The 13233-nt window shown below is 52.6% G+C and overlaps 5 protein-coding genes across 5 annotated transcripts, besides 13 other annotated features; 4 read left to right on the forward strand and 1 right to left on the reverse strand.

Annotated features, from left to right (window-relative positions):
* Positions 1-21: part of a tandem repeat that runs on past the window's edge.
* Positions 22-51: 30 nt separating this feature from the next.
* On the forward strand, positions 52-891 carry EKO05_0002982 (E2 ubiquitin-conjugating enzyme; the record flags this gene model as incomplete). The annotated part of the gene is made up of 3 exons (XM_038937783.1): positions 52-312; positions 359-663; positions 717-891. 3 exons carry the CDS (start codon positions 52-54, stop codon positions 889-891), a joined length of 741 nt encoding a protein of 246 aa, XP_038801549.1.
* A 236-nt stretch (positions 892-1127) lies between these two features.
* Positions 1128-1154: a tandem repeat.
* Positions 1155-1560: 406 nt separating this feature from the next.
* Positions 1561-1628: a tandem repeat.
* Positions 1629-1738: 110 nt separating this feature from the next.
* Positions 1739-1769: a tandem repeat.
* Position 1770: 1 nt separating this feature from the next.
* Positions 1771-1815: a tandem repeat.
* Positions 1816-1843: 28 nt separating this feature from the next.
* Positions 1844-2070: a dispersed repeat.
* Positions 2071-2353: 283 nt separating this feature from the next.
* EKO05_0002983 (uncharacterized protein) lies at positions 2354-3968 on the reverse strand (the record flags this gene model as incomplete). Its single annotated transcript, XM_038938103.1, has 3 exons — positions 2354-3589; positions 3642-3800; positions 3849-3968. The coding sequence occupies 3 exons, from the start codon at positions 3966-3968 to the stop codon at positions 2354-2356; spliced, it is 1515 nt and encodes a 504-aa protein (XP_038801550.1).
* Positions 3969-5407: 1439 nt separating this feature from the next.
* On the forward strand, positions 5408-6688 carry EKO05_0002984 (uncharacterized protein; the record flags this gene model as incomplete). The annotated part of the gene is made up of 1 exon (XM_038945186.1): positions 5408-6688. One exon carries the CDS (start codon positions 5408-5410, stop codon positions 6686-6688), a length of 1281 nt encoding a protein of 426 aa, XP_038801551.1.
* A 761-nt stretch (positions 6689-7449) lies between these two features.
* On the forward strand, positions 7450-9588 carry EKO05_0002985 (uncharacterized protein; the record flags this gene model as incomplete). Its single annotated transcript, XM_038945187.2, has 1 exon — positions 7450-9588. The coding sequence occupies one exon, from the start codon at positions 7450-7452 to the stop codon at positions 9586-9588; it is 2139 nt and encodes a 712-aa protein (XP_038801552.2).
* Positions 9589-10188: 600 nt separating this feature from the next.
* EKO05_0002986 (uncharacterized protein) lies at positions 10189-11833 on the forward strand (the record flags this gene model as incomplete). Its single annotated transcript, XM_038937743.1, has 2 exons — positions 10189-10363; positions 10440-11833. The coding sequence occupies 2 exons, from the start codon at positions 10189-10191 to the stop codon at positions 11831-11833; spliced, it is 1569 nt and encodes a 522-aa protein (XP_038801553.1).
* Positions 10477-10501: a tandem repeat.
* Positions 11761-11829: a mobile genetic element.
* A 71-nt stretch (positions 11834-11904) lies between the features above and the next one.
* Positions 11905-13233: part of a mobile genetic element that runs on past the window's edge.
* Positions 12264-12300: a tandem repeat.
* Positions 12463-12716: a mobile genetic element.
* Positions 12463-12719: a mobile genetic element.
* Positions 12487-12704: a mobile genetic element.

Raw genomic sequence — 13233 nt, forward strand, 5'->3', positions numbered from 1 at the left:
CTCCTCTCTTCTCTCTCTCTCCCCATATCTCGGCCGCATCATACTCCCGCCATGGCCTCCAACCGTGCCAGGCGCATTGCCAAAGAGATTGCCGACATCCAGAACGACAAGCTCTCGCAGATCATAGTCGAGCCTGCAGGGAACGGCGACGACCTGACACACCTTCGAGGCCAGTTCTTTGGACCACCAGACACACCGTACGAGGGCGCCACATACCATGTCGACATCAAGATTCCTAGCGAGTATCCGTTTCGACCCCCGAACATGCGCTTCGAGACCAAGATCTGGCACCCCAACGTCAGCTCGCAGACAGTGAGTCCCCAGGAGACATCCAGATGGAGCGATGCTAACCACACAGGGCGCTATCTGCTTGGACACGTTGTCGTCACAGTGGTCGCCAGTCCTCACGATCAAGTCCGCCCTCATCTCCCTCCAGTCCCTCCTCAGCACACCCGAACCGAAAGACCCACAAGACGCAGAGGTCGCCAGCATGTTGATCCGTAACCCCGCCGAGTTCGAGCACAAAGCCCGTGAGTGGGCGGTCAAGTATGCGGGCGCACCTAAGAAGGAGATCGCCGAAGGCAGCGGTGGTGCCACGGCAGAGTCCATTACGAAGAAGCGCCAGGAGGCCAAGCAGAACGAAGAAAAGGTCAAGCTGGCAGCGTACGTGGATCAGGACCTGCAACTTGTAGCTGGATTGGCTAACACAGAGACAGGTACCATGGCTACAACAAAGACCTCGTCGATCGATTCGTTGCCATGGGCTTCGATGTCGAAGCTGTCGTGGGAGCGTTCGAGTATGTTGGTATTGACAAGATGGGTGGTGAGGACTACGAACTGGAGGAGGCATACATGGGTGACATCACTGCGCGACTGTTCGGCGAGGCGTAAAGAAAGAGCAGAATAGAAGATGATATCAGTGTGGGAGAGAGGGTTGGATGCACAGGCGTTCGTCATTCAGAATATACACCATCATTGGCGATGGCGTCCGGAATTCTTACACATGTACTGTATTCAGACATGTTTCACGTGCATGTTCACGACAGAAGAACGTAGTTGAGTGGTCAAACAAAACATTACGATGAATGCTTCTCAAAGCCCCAACATCCTCGAACAGCGTTCACTTAACACGCGCGCACACACACACACACACAGGTTGTGAGACGCATTATGGTGATTGGATTGGTTGGCTGGTGAGTAGAGGGATGGCGTGTGACGTAAAGTGGTGGATTGAGAGGGAAGGTGATGATGTGAGTTATATACAAACACACACTCCTACTACTCTCCTTTCCAGAAAACCAAAAGCCAGCTCTAGGCTTAACATGACAGTATTTACAGATTTTCTATATATACACCTCTAACATAAAGTAGTAGATTAAGAAGAAGGATAATAACACTATTTCCTTTTTCTAGTAAACTAAAAGACAGCTCTGAGTATAATGTTACAGTATCTACAGACCTTCTACACACACCTCGTATCCAACCTGTAGCTTCTGCAGATCCCTGGTTGTTCGCGCCAAGCATGGCGTGGGTTGGTCTGCTCAGTACTTCCCTACCTGTCTACCTACCTACCTACCTACCTACCTACCTACCTACCTACCTACCTACCTACCTACCTACCTACCTACTTACTCTCATTGCCACCTCAATACCCCCGCAGCTACACTTCTCTGCTCCGCGAGTACCACAAGGTCGGTGCAGTTCTTGGATTCAGAAACAAGATAGACAACAAGGCATGCGAGACCTAGACCGAGACCTAGACCGAGACCTAGACTAAGACTAAGACTAAGACTAAGACTAAGACTAAGACTAAGATCCTTGGTTCTGGCTCGTGTGGTGCGCATACTATGGTCTCCGGCGAAAGTAGAGTGTTCCATGGCCAGTGCGTAGGCTAGTGTGCGGAACTGTTAAATAACAGATGTGCATGGACGATTTCCATCTTACTAAGACAAAAGCAGCCTGCTTGTTGGTGTGGGATAGGGTTCTTGATTTCGGTTGAGGCTTCGAGAAACCCTGGTCGAATCCCTGTCTGCACTGGCCATGGGACTCTACTTTTGCCGGAGACCATAGTACAGTGGGCTTGGGATTCTACGTGTATTCAAGGAGCTGGGTAGTCTGGGTGGATTGGTCGAGATTTTTTTGGGCCTTCGTGGGTAGAGGGAAAATCACGGCGTTCTTTGTGTGCGGTTAAGAAATGCATGGGGTTGGGTAAAGACCTCCAGGCTTGTTTAGATGGCCGGTCTTTCGCACAGTCAACATCACGTGTGAGGCTGAGTGGAATTCATTCTGCGATACCCGAAGCATCGTAATATCATTAAGAGTTAGGTGAGTTTCATCACTCGTAATTCATGTCCTAGTACTGGCCAAAGTACTTACCCTTGCCGCGGCCGAACTTGGGCTTGACAACAAACGCACCGCGGTCAATGGTGTTGATGACTGTGTAGCCGCTGGGGAATGTGTAGTGGCTCCATGTGCCGGCGTCCCACAGCGCCTGGCCACCACCAGGAACGGCATCATCACCGGGGAAGACGTCAAAGTACGCAATCTCCTTAACACGGCTGCCATCCGGGTGGCGCGGAATGGAGCTGACATCGAGAATGCGCAGACCAGCCTGGTAGTTGGATTGGTACGCAAGGCCGTCGTGCACGAACTGGTTGTGATCGACTGCGCGGGTGGACGACTTGTAGTAGCCGGTGTTCTTGGGTGCCTCGAGGTTGGTAATATCCCAGATATAGGTCGCAGGGTAGCCATCCTTAGCGACGGAATCCGGGTCGGTGTCAATGCCTCCGTCAATTTCGCCCTCGTCCAGCTCGTCGTCCATTACAAGGTGGGTCTGCCACATAGGGTCGAGCACCCAGCCCTGGTGGGTGTAGGATGCGCCCTTGTAGGGAGTGCGCGAGATGAGAGTCGAAGCGTTGAAGCCCTTCTTGTTGGTGACGTCGTAAATGGAAAGCGTATCTTCGTTGTAACCGTAACAGATGTCGCGGCCGTAGTATTTCTTGTGGGGTCCACGGTAGACGATGCATTGAGCGTCGTGGACGTAGCCGTCCTGGGGCGCGCAACCCTCCTTGTAAGGCTTGGTGATGTCATCTACGTTGATGAAAATGAGGCCGCCTGCGCAGGTGTCGTTGCGTCCAGCACGTCCTCCGCTGCCGACAGCCACAGCGTACTTCTTCTCCTCGTTTGTGACGACGTTGTGGGAACGGCCCTTGATACCGGCGCCCTCAGTGAGGTCGTTGAACCACGCCGTAAGGTCGGTCGCCGGGTCGAAGGTCTTGGGCCACTTCGGGTTGAGTTTCAGGAGCTTCTTCAAGTCGAAGATCTGTACTCCGTGACCCTCACCCTCGGAACCGACGAAGAGGTACTCCTGCATGGTCTTCATCTCGTGCCAGATGACAGGCGAGGCCTGAGCCGGGAGGCGGCCAAGGTACTCAAGCTGACCCCTGGAGGTGACCTCTGCGAATGCAGTACCGTTGGTCTGTCCAATGGCAATGAACTCACGGCCACGGTATGTCCATCCCCATGAACCAGACCCCTCAGCGGGGCCGGGGTTGCCAAGTTCCTCGTGCGTCTTGAAGTCGTACAGGTCCTATGGTGGCGTTAGTGTCTCGCAAACTCGGACCTCAACGGGATTCACTTACGATGTCCTTGCACTTGTAGGTCTGATCGGCATCGCCCTTGACTGCCTCCACGCGGCCGTGCTTGCACTCGATGCGGTCCTTGTTGACACGCTTCTTGTGGAAGTCCTTCCACTTCTTGCCGTCGTAGGCACCAGCAGCGCGCTGCTTAGCCCAAGCAGACTAAAGACTGTTAGAAGCTGCCTCAGTCTTTACACTGGTCAGCCATACCTCTTTTGACTCCATCATCTTCGCCATGACTTCACCAGAGCGATACTGCTCCTTGGTAAACCCAGCAGCCGATGCCAAAGGCACGGCAGCAAAAGCGGTCGCAAGCGTGGTCCACTTCATCTTTGCGGTTTCGACTACCAATTGATGGCCGGCAGGTGAGGATGATCCAGGAACCCGGGTGCAGGACCCTCCCACTTATAGCTTCGTGCTCTCGACAAAGGCCGTCCCGGAAGCACCATGTCGCTCAACATCTGATCGCGTGCGATACGCCAGTGATTCGCGTTCACTGCGTACCTTCCTATCGCAGATTACTGCCGAACCGCAATTATTTCCACCAAGACCCGTGTAGAAGCATTAAAGTTGTCGTTTGCATGCACTGGTGAGCTGGGCACTTCTTGGACAAGTCTTGGTGGAAGGCAAGAAGTGCTTGCTGATTTGCTCCCCAGTCGGATCCACTCTTGGCTCGATTACAAGCCGGGCATTTGCCAGCAGTCTAGGGCTCAAAATCGATAAGCTGCAGTCGTTCACCATGTGGAGTAACGCGGTTGACCAGTAGCACGTCCTCTGAGCGGACTGTCAACGGCGATAGAGGACTATGCTTGTTTGGGAAGGTGCCAAGAGTCGGTAGGATTTCAATCTCAGCCACCGCGGATGCTATCGACATACAAGGAAGCCTCGTGGACTCGAGCAGATGCAGGCTGCAGCTGATTCTCTCAGAACATGCCACTGTGGTGGCAAAAGAACACGCACGTGTGGTTGCACCATTGTGAACCGGCCAGGGTCGATGCAGAGGTGCAGAGCGGAGCAAATCTGCATTGTACATGGTAAAGAAAGCGCATGCCTTATCAGAAGCCATGACTCGGGATTTAGGTGGCGGAGCGCATATCGCAGAGAATGTCCTTGGCATTGGAATTGAAGACTTGCAACGGCGTGTTGCGAGGCGAACAGACTTGGAATCATGCCGCCAGGAGGTCGCCAAGTATCTAGAAGAGGCAGTGTTGACTTCGCATGACGGAGACGTTCTCCATCAGTAACGGCTGAGGACGGAGTGGCAGGACGGGCGAGTCAGAAGAAACGCTGGTTGAAGCTGGAAGCTGGAAGCTGGAAGGATTGGCCGGAACGAGGCAGTGACAACGGACGTGCGAGCAGTACTTAAGAGTTTTGAGCTCGAGCCCAGCGTTCCTGTGTCATCGTTGTACTCTCGCAAGGTGAGCAAGATTGAGGTCAATACAGCGAGGGTGTCGTGCAGTGATTGGACGAGGGTCTCTCAAAGCACATGCCGAGACGTGGTCTGGTGGTGTACCTGAATGCTGGGATCGTTCATGATGCTCAAAACGGGCCGACAGCGTGTCCAAGCATCGAACGGCCTCGCCTTGTGCAACGGTCTTGCAGCCATGTGCGCAGCTAACGAAGCGTTGGGTTGAAGAGCAGAGGCTCGCAGAGGCTCGAGGTACGCCGCGCTCGGCTAGACTTGCCACCTCGGCGAGTGCGACACGGCCAACGACAGCTCCAGCTCCAGCCCCATCGCCAATTCGCCGCGCCTCGACACACGACACACGATGAAGCTCAACGAAGACGACCTGTACCGGACCTCGACGCAGTTTCGCCAATGGTCCTTCACCGCCGAGCAGCTCGCCGCCCAACGCGCGAAGACGAACCTCCAAGCCACCGAGCGCGTCAAGCTCAATGTTGCGCGGCAACGCGCCCAGCGCGCTCAGACAGCAGAGCCCGACAGCACCAGCGGGAACTCGGGCGTCGATGGCAGTGGAGCGAACACACCAAACGCCGTCACCTCGGACAGGGACGTCGACTGCTTGACCGTTGCTGAAGAGATGACGTTTGTGGAGGAGTTCTGCGAGCGAACCATGGCGTTGGGCGCATACTGCCACTTCAGCGACGCCGCCGTCGCCACATGTATACAGTTCCTGCGTCGCTTCTACCTGTACAACTCGCCCATGACCTACCACGCGCAGAACATCAGCAGGACTGCCATGTTCCTTGCCGGCAAGTCTGAAAGCGAACACCAGAGCCTGGATGCATTCGCTGCACAAATCTCATCAGAGAAAACAAAGGTCACCCCAGAGCAGATCCTGGCGCCCGAGTATCTCATCGTCCAAGCACTGCGCTTCAACTTCGATGTCAAGCACCCCTTTCGGGCTCTCAAAGGCGGAATGCTCGACTTGATGAGCATCGCAAATGGGAAGTATGAAGGCCCCAATCATAGCACGCACACAACAGCCGCAGATCTGCGCACTGCGATACTCCAGCTGCCACGTAAAGCTGGCGGCCCTGCGACGAAAGCAAGTTTCCAACAGGTCGAGCAACGCATCATGCGCGAATCATATGCTCTTGCTGCGCAAATCTTGAAAAAGACCGCCGCCCTTACAGACGTCTACTTCCTCTACACTCCGTCTCAGATCTGGCTCGCGGCATTACTCTTAGTCGACGAGCCCCTCGTACTCTTCTACCTTTCCATCAAGCTACCTTCTACCTCTCCTATTTACGCAAAGGTCATCACCGCTCTCTGCGACTGCGCCCAGACCATGTCTTCGCATCGTTCGTATCGAAAACTCCAGCTTCCCGCAGAAGAACAGGCAAAGATGGACGCTGAGCACAAGGCCGAAGTCAAGAGACTCATCAAGAAGCTGAAACTGTGCCAGGATCCCGACAAGGTGGACCTCGTAAAGCTAAACCAGGCACAAAAGCGTGACGCGGTACAAGGTTCCGATCTCGACGAGAACAAGGCAAAAAGGCGGAAACTGGACCGGGAAAACTTCGAGAAGGACTCTGATGCCTTTTGGGGACCTGAGCTGTCAGCGAACCGCGCAAAACCTGCGTAGACAATATCACAGTCATGATTGAGATGAGCATAGCGTGGCGTTCAGGTCTTTGTAAGGTATACACCCAGGGTTCTTTTTTTAGAAAGACAGTTGTCGCACATCTCATTGTTCCTCGTTTCGTCGTCTGCATCACCGTTTCCTGTCAATAACAGACATTCTCCCTTGAGCGAATTCGATGCAAGAGTCACAGTGGTGGACTATTCTGAAGTCCCAGCTTGAACTGAGACCTCTATTAACTGGTGTGTATTTACAATGCGTTCATCGAGCATCACCGCAACGTTCTATCGTGAGAACGGGCGGACAGCTCATATCCTCTTCTGCAACCCATAGCTAGTAGATGAAGAAACCTTTATTGGTTATCGCACAGGGAGTGACCTTGTCTTCACTTCACTGTCGAGCACTGCGTGTTGCCAAGCAATCGCGCCTTGCTTTGTCTTCATCGTGCCCGCATAAGTAAAGGTCAGCAAGACGCACACTCTTGTTCATTTCACCCTCGCTGCACGTTTTTATTCTACCACATTTCTCGCACCTACGAGTATACTACCTCACAAAAGCACGCGCTGCACTTCACCATACCCAACACCATCGGGCATCTAAACTGTAATTTTCGGCCACGATTCTGTAATCTTAGGCGCCACTCCTTCCACCGCATGCACTATCAAGGTCTGCCTCCTTTGGAGATGGCGTTCATGGCACTCTTGCCTACACAGCATCAGTGGCTAGTGTGGTGGTCCAATTACAGCTCTGAACTATTCTGGTCTATGCCACCTGCTCTCTTCGTACTCTCCCTCTTCTGGTTTACCAAAGGCCGTTTCTTAGTCCAAGACTCCGAAGGTGGGAAACTAAATGATCGTGAGAGTGAATGCACGACTGATCAACGTATAGGTGTTCTCACTCAAGCCCTTCAGACCCCCGACCATCCGGTACACAAACTCATCGAGACGAAGATCACGGAGATCACGAAGATCAATGAGCAGAGCGCTGCTATGGATCTTGTGCGTGATGAGATCGCCAGGATCGACGAGTTTTACAGAGCCAAAGCTGAGGATCTTGCACTAGCTGCAATGGCCAGAGCCACCGAGTACTACAAAGACAGTCTGGCCAATGCTAAAAAGAGGAGTGTCGCGAACGAAGAGAAGATGACGTCAATCGAGGATCGGTTGCATGTCGTCCAACAGCAAGTGCAAGGCCAGCTCCCTGAGGCAATCTGTAGGAAGATCGCCAGCATCATCAACTCCATGGCTAAGACCACAATTGAGAAAGCCGACCAAGAGAGGTTTCGCAAGCTGGCATCCACTACCAGCAACGCCGATCACGAACTCTTGGAAGAGCTGCAAAACAAGGTCCTCGGCTACGATGAGTCCCTCCAGGGCCTTGCAGGACTCCCAGCCGAGATCAGCGAACTGAAGGTCGGAGTCAAGCAGCAGATGGATGATCTTAGGTCTGCAATCAGTGGACAAGACGAAAGCATCGTCAAGCTTGTAGACACTCACACATTACCAAGAGCACAGGGTACCGATGCCGAAGTCTTGTCCAAGTTACAAGACAAAATCGACAACCACGATACACAGCTTCAAAGCTTCACTAAGATGTCAAACGACCTGGGTGAATTGGAGACCGAGGTCAAGACATTTGCTAAGTCTCTCCGCCAGCTAAGCGCTGTTGTTAGCACCGTTCAGGCAATGGAGATTAGCCTTCAAAAACACGACGGTCAGATCATGGAACTGAATGGCGCTTCAGCAAACGTCGAAACATCTATTAAGCAGCATGAGCAGCTTGAGCAGAAAATCGGACAGATTGAGAAGAATGTCAGCAGGGAGGCTTCAAGTCATGAGATCATTCTGGCAATGCAGGGTAAAATAGAGAAAGTCGAGACATCTCTTGCCGAGCTTGGCAGCGTCCGCTCGCAAGTCGGTGTGCTTGGTGAGCGTACTACATCTTTTGAGGACAGGGTCGCTCATCAAGAGGAGCTTCTCAAGCAACTCAAAGTCGCCGCGAATGACGTCGATAACATGACCGCAAGGTCGAAGGCATACGACGATATGCTCAACAAACTTCACACCAACGTGAACAAGTTAGCAGAAGACTTTGGAAGCATCAAGGGGCTCGCAACGATTATTGAGAACCACGGGGAACAACTCGAATATTTTCAAAAATGGGCAAACGAAGACAGCAAGGCCGTCAAAGAACTCGAGCGTATCACTGTCAATACTGCTGTCGATAGCCCTCCAAGCGTTTCAGCCAGCACTGCTGCAGTACATGTCCTGCCTGCGAGTGGTGCGCCCGCTAAGGATCCTCAACATCCCTCTCCCACATCAGAAACCCATGTTTTACAAGGAGAAGATGTCTCTCAGACCTCAATCCCAACGGATCTTGCGGCCACTGCGACCATCGAAGACCTCGAAGATCCTCTATCCACACCAGAAAACGATGCAACACCAGCACCGAACGCACCGGCTCCGCTCCTCGTCTGGTCGAAGCTATCCCACTCTGTCCCCTCCCCATCAGCCGGTGACTCGAATAGCCGCCTCCTGAATCAGTACCCGGATCCCTACACTTCCGGCAGTGACACGCTCGCTTCCAAGCCCAATTCTCCCAGCCCACAGCCTCCTACCACAACTCCAGACGCGCACCTGACTCCTTCCTCGACCCAGACCTCGCCTCCGCAAGGCGATGCAAGGACTTCCACGCCGACCTCTCCCGCCGCCACCCCAGCTGCGGCTTCGCTGCACGACGAGACGATGAACAACCGGCCTGGGCACGACGAGACAGGAATCCCCGAGCCGAGTGACGCGCTAGAAAAGCTCCTGGCTGACCTGGGAGAGGAGCGTGCAGACGGCGATTTGGAAGTGGATGTTGAGCACGCTGGAAACGGCTTGGAGGACGAGGATACGTTTTAGGATATTGTTCATCTGCGTGTCTACTCAGGTCCCGAGGGTGTGGAAGAGTTGTGTTGTGGAGAAGAGGTCGAGTTAGGACTCGCTTCAAGGAAGGCTTTGCTGTTTTGTACCATACATTGAGACTTCACCGTCTTTCCATGCATCTCTGTGCCTTCCGTTAGAAGCCAATGAACTGATCGTGGGCATTTCGATAGCGATGGTTTCAAGGAGTAGTCTGAGTAGGATGAGAATTTCAGAGGGTTCTCCTAGAGTGGATAGCGAACGGGGATGCGCAGAGGGACAAAGTGCTTATTCACGACACGGCTCCTGCAAAGCTTACAACCCCCTTCCGACCACCCTTCTACAGCCCACCTAAGCAAGCGGGCTCTGGAGAACAGAACCCTGGTTGTTCGGAGGGTGGGTGGCCGAGGTACTCGATCAACAACGGATCGCAAGGTGATAGGATGACCTATCTTCCAAACCCCCTCACTCACCCAGATACGCACCAGCAAGACCGCAGCCGGGCCAGAATCATAGACCTTGACGAGAAAGCCACGCTGTCCTTGTCAACTTCTCGTCTCGCAGCCCTCTCGCTGTTGCAGGCGCGATCCACGGTGGACAATGGACATGCGCCACCAAGCCCCAGACGAGCTGGTCGGTACCGGAACACCTCTCGCACATCCAAACGGCGTCGAAGCGATCAAGGATCTGGATGAGCCAGAGCACCTACCTGTGACGATACACTACAGCACGTTTCGTCTCTCGGGGAGCCAGGTCTCGACTGGTGGCGACGACGGTGCGTAGTCTAAGCACTGCCATGCATCACTGCATAGTCGCTTTTCCATTGAGGAAACAAAGCTAAATCACTGCAGACCAACGTCTCGCGGCCTTCCGAGCCGCCGCGCAAGACAAAGCCAAAGCCAAAGCCAAAGCCGACTACGAAGAAGCCGAGGCGGCGTTTGAAGAATGTAAGCGCTTCTACCACGTTGAACCTGACGAGTGGGCCGCGGCCGAAGCGCGGTGGCAGGAGTGGGTTGCTAAAAGGGGTTCGGGCAGTGCAGCACTGGAGTCCGGGCGCTTTCATGTGTCATTGAACGGCAGGGCGCCGTGGAGGCAGAAAGAGGTGGATGGTGCTGTCGCCGAGGCGCGCTTCAGCGAGGTGCTTGAGCCCCAGCACAGTGACAAGTGCGTTAGCTGTGAGGCGAAGCGGATCGCAGAGGAAGACCCGGCTCTCAGCGATGCTGAGAAGTCTCGTCGAATCACCAGGCTGGCGCATGAGATCCCGCGTCTGCAGTTGTCCTCCTCCGCTGGAGCTTTGGATCCTGTCAAGGCGTCGAGTGATTTGAGCGAAGAGATCTTAGACGAGCTGAACACTTCGACTTGGGGTTCCCAGAAGGTCGAGCTGGTCCAGAAGAAGCACATGCCATCGATTGTAGACATCCTCATAGAATCCTTGCCCAAGCCTGACATCCTGGGACTGAAGCCGGGGTCCTGGACTGAGCTCGGCGACCGAAGAGAACCTCTCATTGCTACCAAGCAGCTGCTTCAAAGCACGGACGATGCAGCGATGCTTGATGCAATGATGCTCGACCCGACGTTATTGCTGCGCGCCCGCGTATTCCGCCAGAACAAGCAAGCGGTGGAGGAAGCGATAGATGCACTGAACCATTCCGAAGGTCTGAGCGCTGCTGATAGGGAGACTATGGCCAGAACAACGGCGGAAGCATGGGAGTTGAAGCGAGATCTGCTGAAACTGGAAGGTCTACAAAAGACCCTGGGAGTAAGGATAGAGTGTGCTAAGAAGGGATACAGCGTCAACGGGTACAATTCTCGAGTCGCCAGGATGCGAAGGGAAAACTATGCGGACGTCGACAGCCATCCGTTACGATATGGGCGTCTTGGCTTCGCAAGGGGATCGTTCGTTGACCATGAAGACGAAGAAGAAGAAGAGCCCGGAGATGAAGAAAAGTACGTCACTGCAGAGGAAAGCAGCAACGAAATGGACAAACCTCTACAGCTGGAGGAGCAACGCTCTCTGAAGATTTCAGCACAGCCAGAAGCTGCCGAACTTGATACCGAACCAAAGCGCTCACCGTCGCCGCTCGGTCTTACCAATTCATCTAAACAGCATATGCAAACCTTACCACAAGGGCCTACGCAGTCGACATGCAGCCCAAGCATGTTCCTTAACACGCTAACGTGTTTTATAAGCGAGCGCCGCGTACAAGCGAGCGCCGCACCCCACCAGGTTTGCACATATCTGTAAGCGTGTATCTCAACAACATAATAACATAACAGTTAGACAATTATAGAGTAGATTAAGCAGTATCTAAAGTATCTTTCTTACACGTGCGTAAGTTATAACCAGTCTCTCTGCACCTTGTACAGCGCGCAAGAGCCTGGCGGCTGAGGCCTGATTGCTCGCCTCCTTGACGCTCTTCACGAGCAACCTGCTGATCAGCCTTACGTTAAGCAAGTATATCCTTGCTAGCTCCCTTTGTTAAGACTCCTTGCTTCTGTATACGCTTTTTCTTACATTATTTCTGCTCTAATGCTGCCTTATTAGCCTTCTTAAGGCTAGTAATCTGATCGCTTATTAGCTCAGCAGAGAGCATTATTACCTCAGCGCCCTTTTTAAGCTAATTAATTACTTTAATAATTAAGGTAGGTAATAAGCTCTTATACTAACGTACATAATTACATATTAATATTAATTAAGTATTAAGCTTATATACGTTGCTTAGCATACAAGCCTCCTAGAGGGTCTCTATAAGAGCAGCAGGAGAAGGTGTACAGAGCTGTACGTCTAGCTTTAATAGAACAGCATCTAGCTAGAGGGGAACAAGGCCTGCGCCTTAAAAAGCTAAGCAGATGTTAGCTAATGTAAATAATTAATTAAAGGCTGCCTTAAACGCTGGTAGAAACTTAAGCTTAGTAATGTGGTTAATGTGGTGGCAGATTAGGCTCTTAATCTTACAACTGTACGCGCGCTTCAACAGCAAGAAGCAGCCAACGTTAAGAGGCTGTAGTAGGTGTAATAAGTAAGGCAGCATACAGAGCGTATAGATATTGTTCTCCTTACAAAGCTGCTTAAATTTAAGAGAGTAGTGGCTCTTATAGCTGTTAAGGATAAGTAGGTAATATACGCCTACTACCTAAGCCTCTGTATGCTTAATAAAGTGCTTTAGCCACTTAACTCTAAGCTTGTTAGTTGTCTAGCTGTTGTTGCTGACTGCAATCGCCCAGTTGCGTGGGATCTCTGCCTCCTTGTACCAGGCAGATAAGTAGTATTAGCCAGCAAAGATAAGGAAGGGTGGGATTGTCTAGCCAGCAGCGTTGATTGCAGCGATAACTGTCACCTACTTGCAATTGCCAGGCTAAACAGCTTTTGGCCTGCCTTTCCTCTCTAACCCTGTTACAACAAGCTAAGTTGTGATCTTGCCTATTATAAAGCCAGCCTTGTTAAAGTTGTAGACGTTATTATTGCAGATGCTGTACCTGGCCTTTGTCTGCTCTACAAGCTTAAACTAGTAGCTAATTAAGACTAGATCCTTACAGAGGGCTCTCTGCCTATTGTACGCTCAGTTAAAACGCGTTGTAAGACTCTTAGTACGCTTAACAAAGTTGCGTAGCCAGTAGACGCTAACCTGACCTGCACTGCGCGCA

This window comes from Ascochyta rabiei, chromosome 4 (genome assembly GCF_004011695.2).
Source record: "Ascochyta rabiei chromosome 4, complete sequence".
In the NCBI taxonomy this organism is placed as follows: Eukaryota; Fungi; Ascomycota; class Dothideomycetes; order Pleosporales; family Didymellaceae; genus Ascochyta; species Ascochyta rabiei.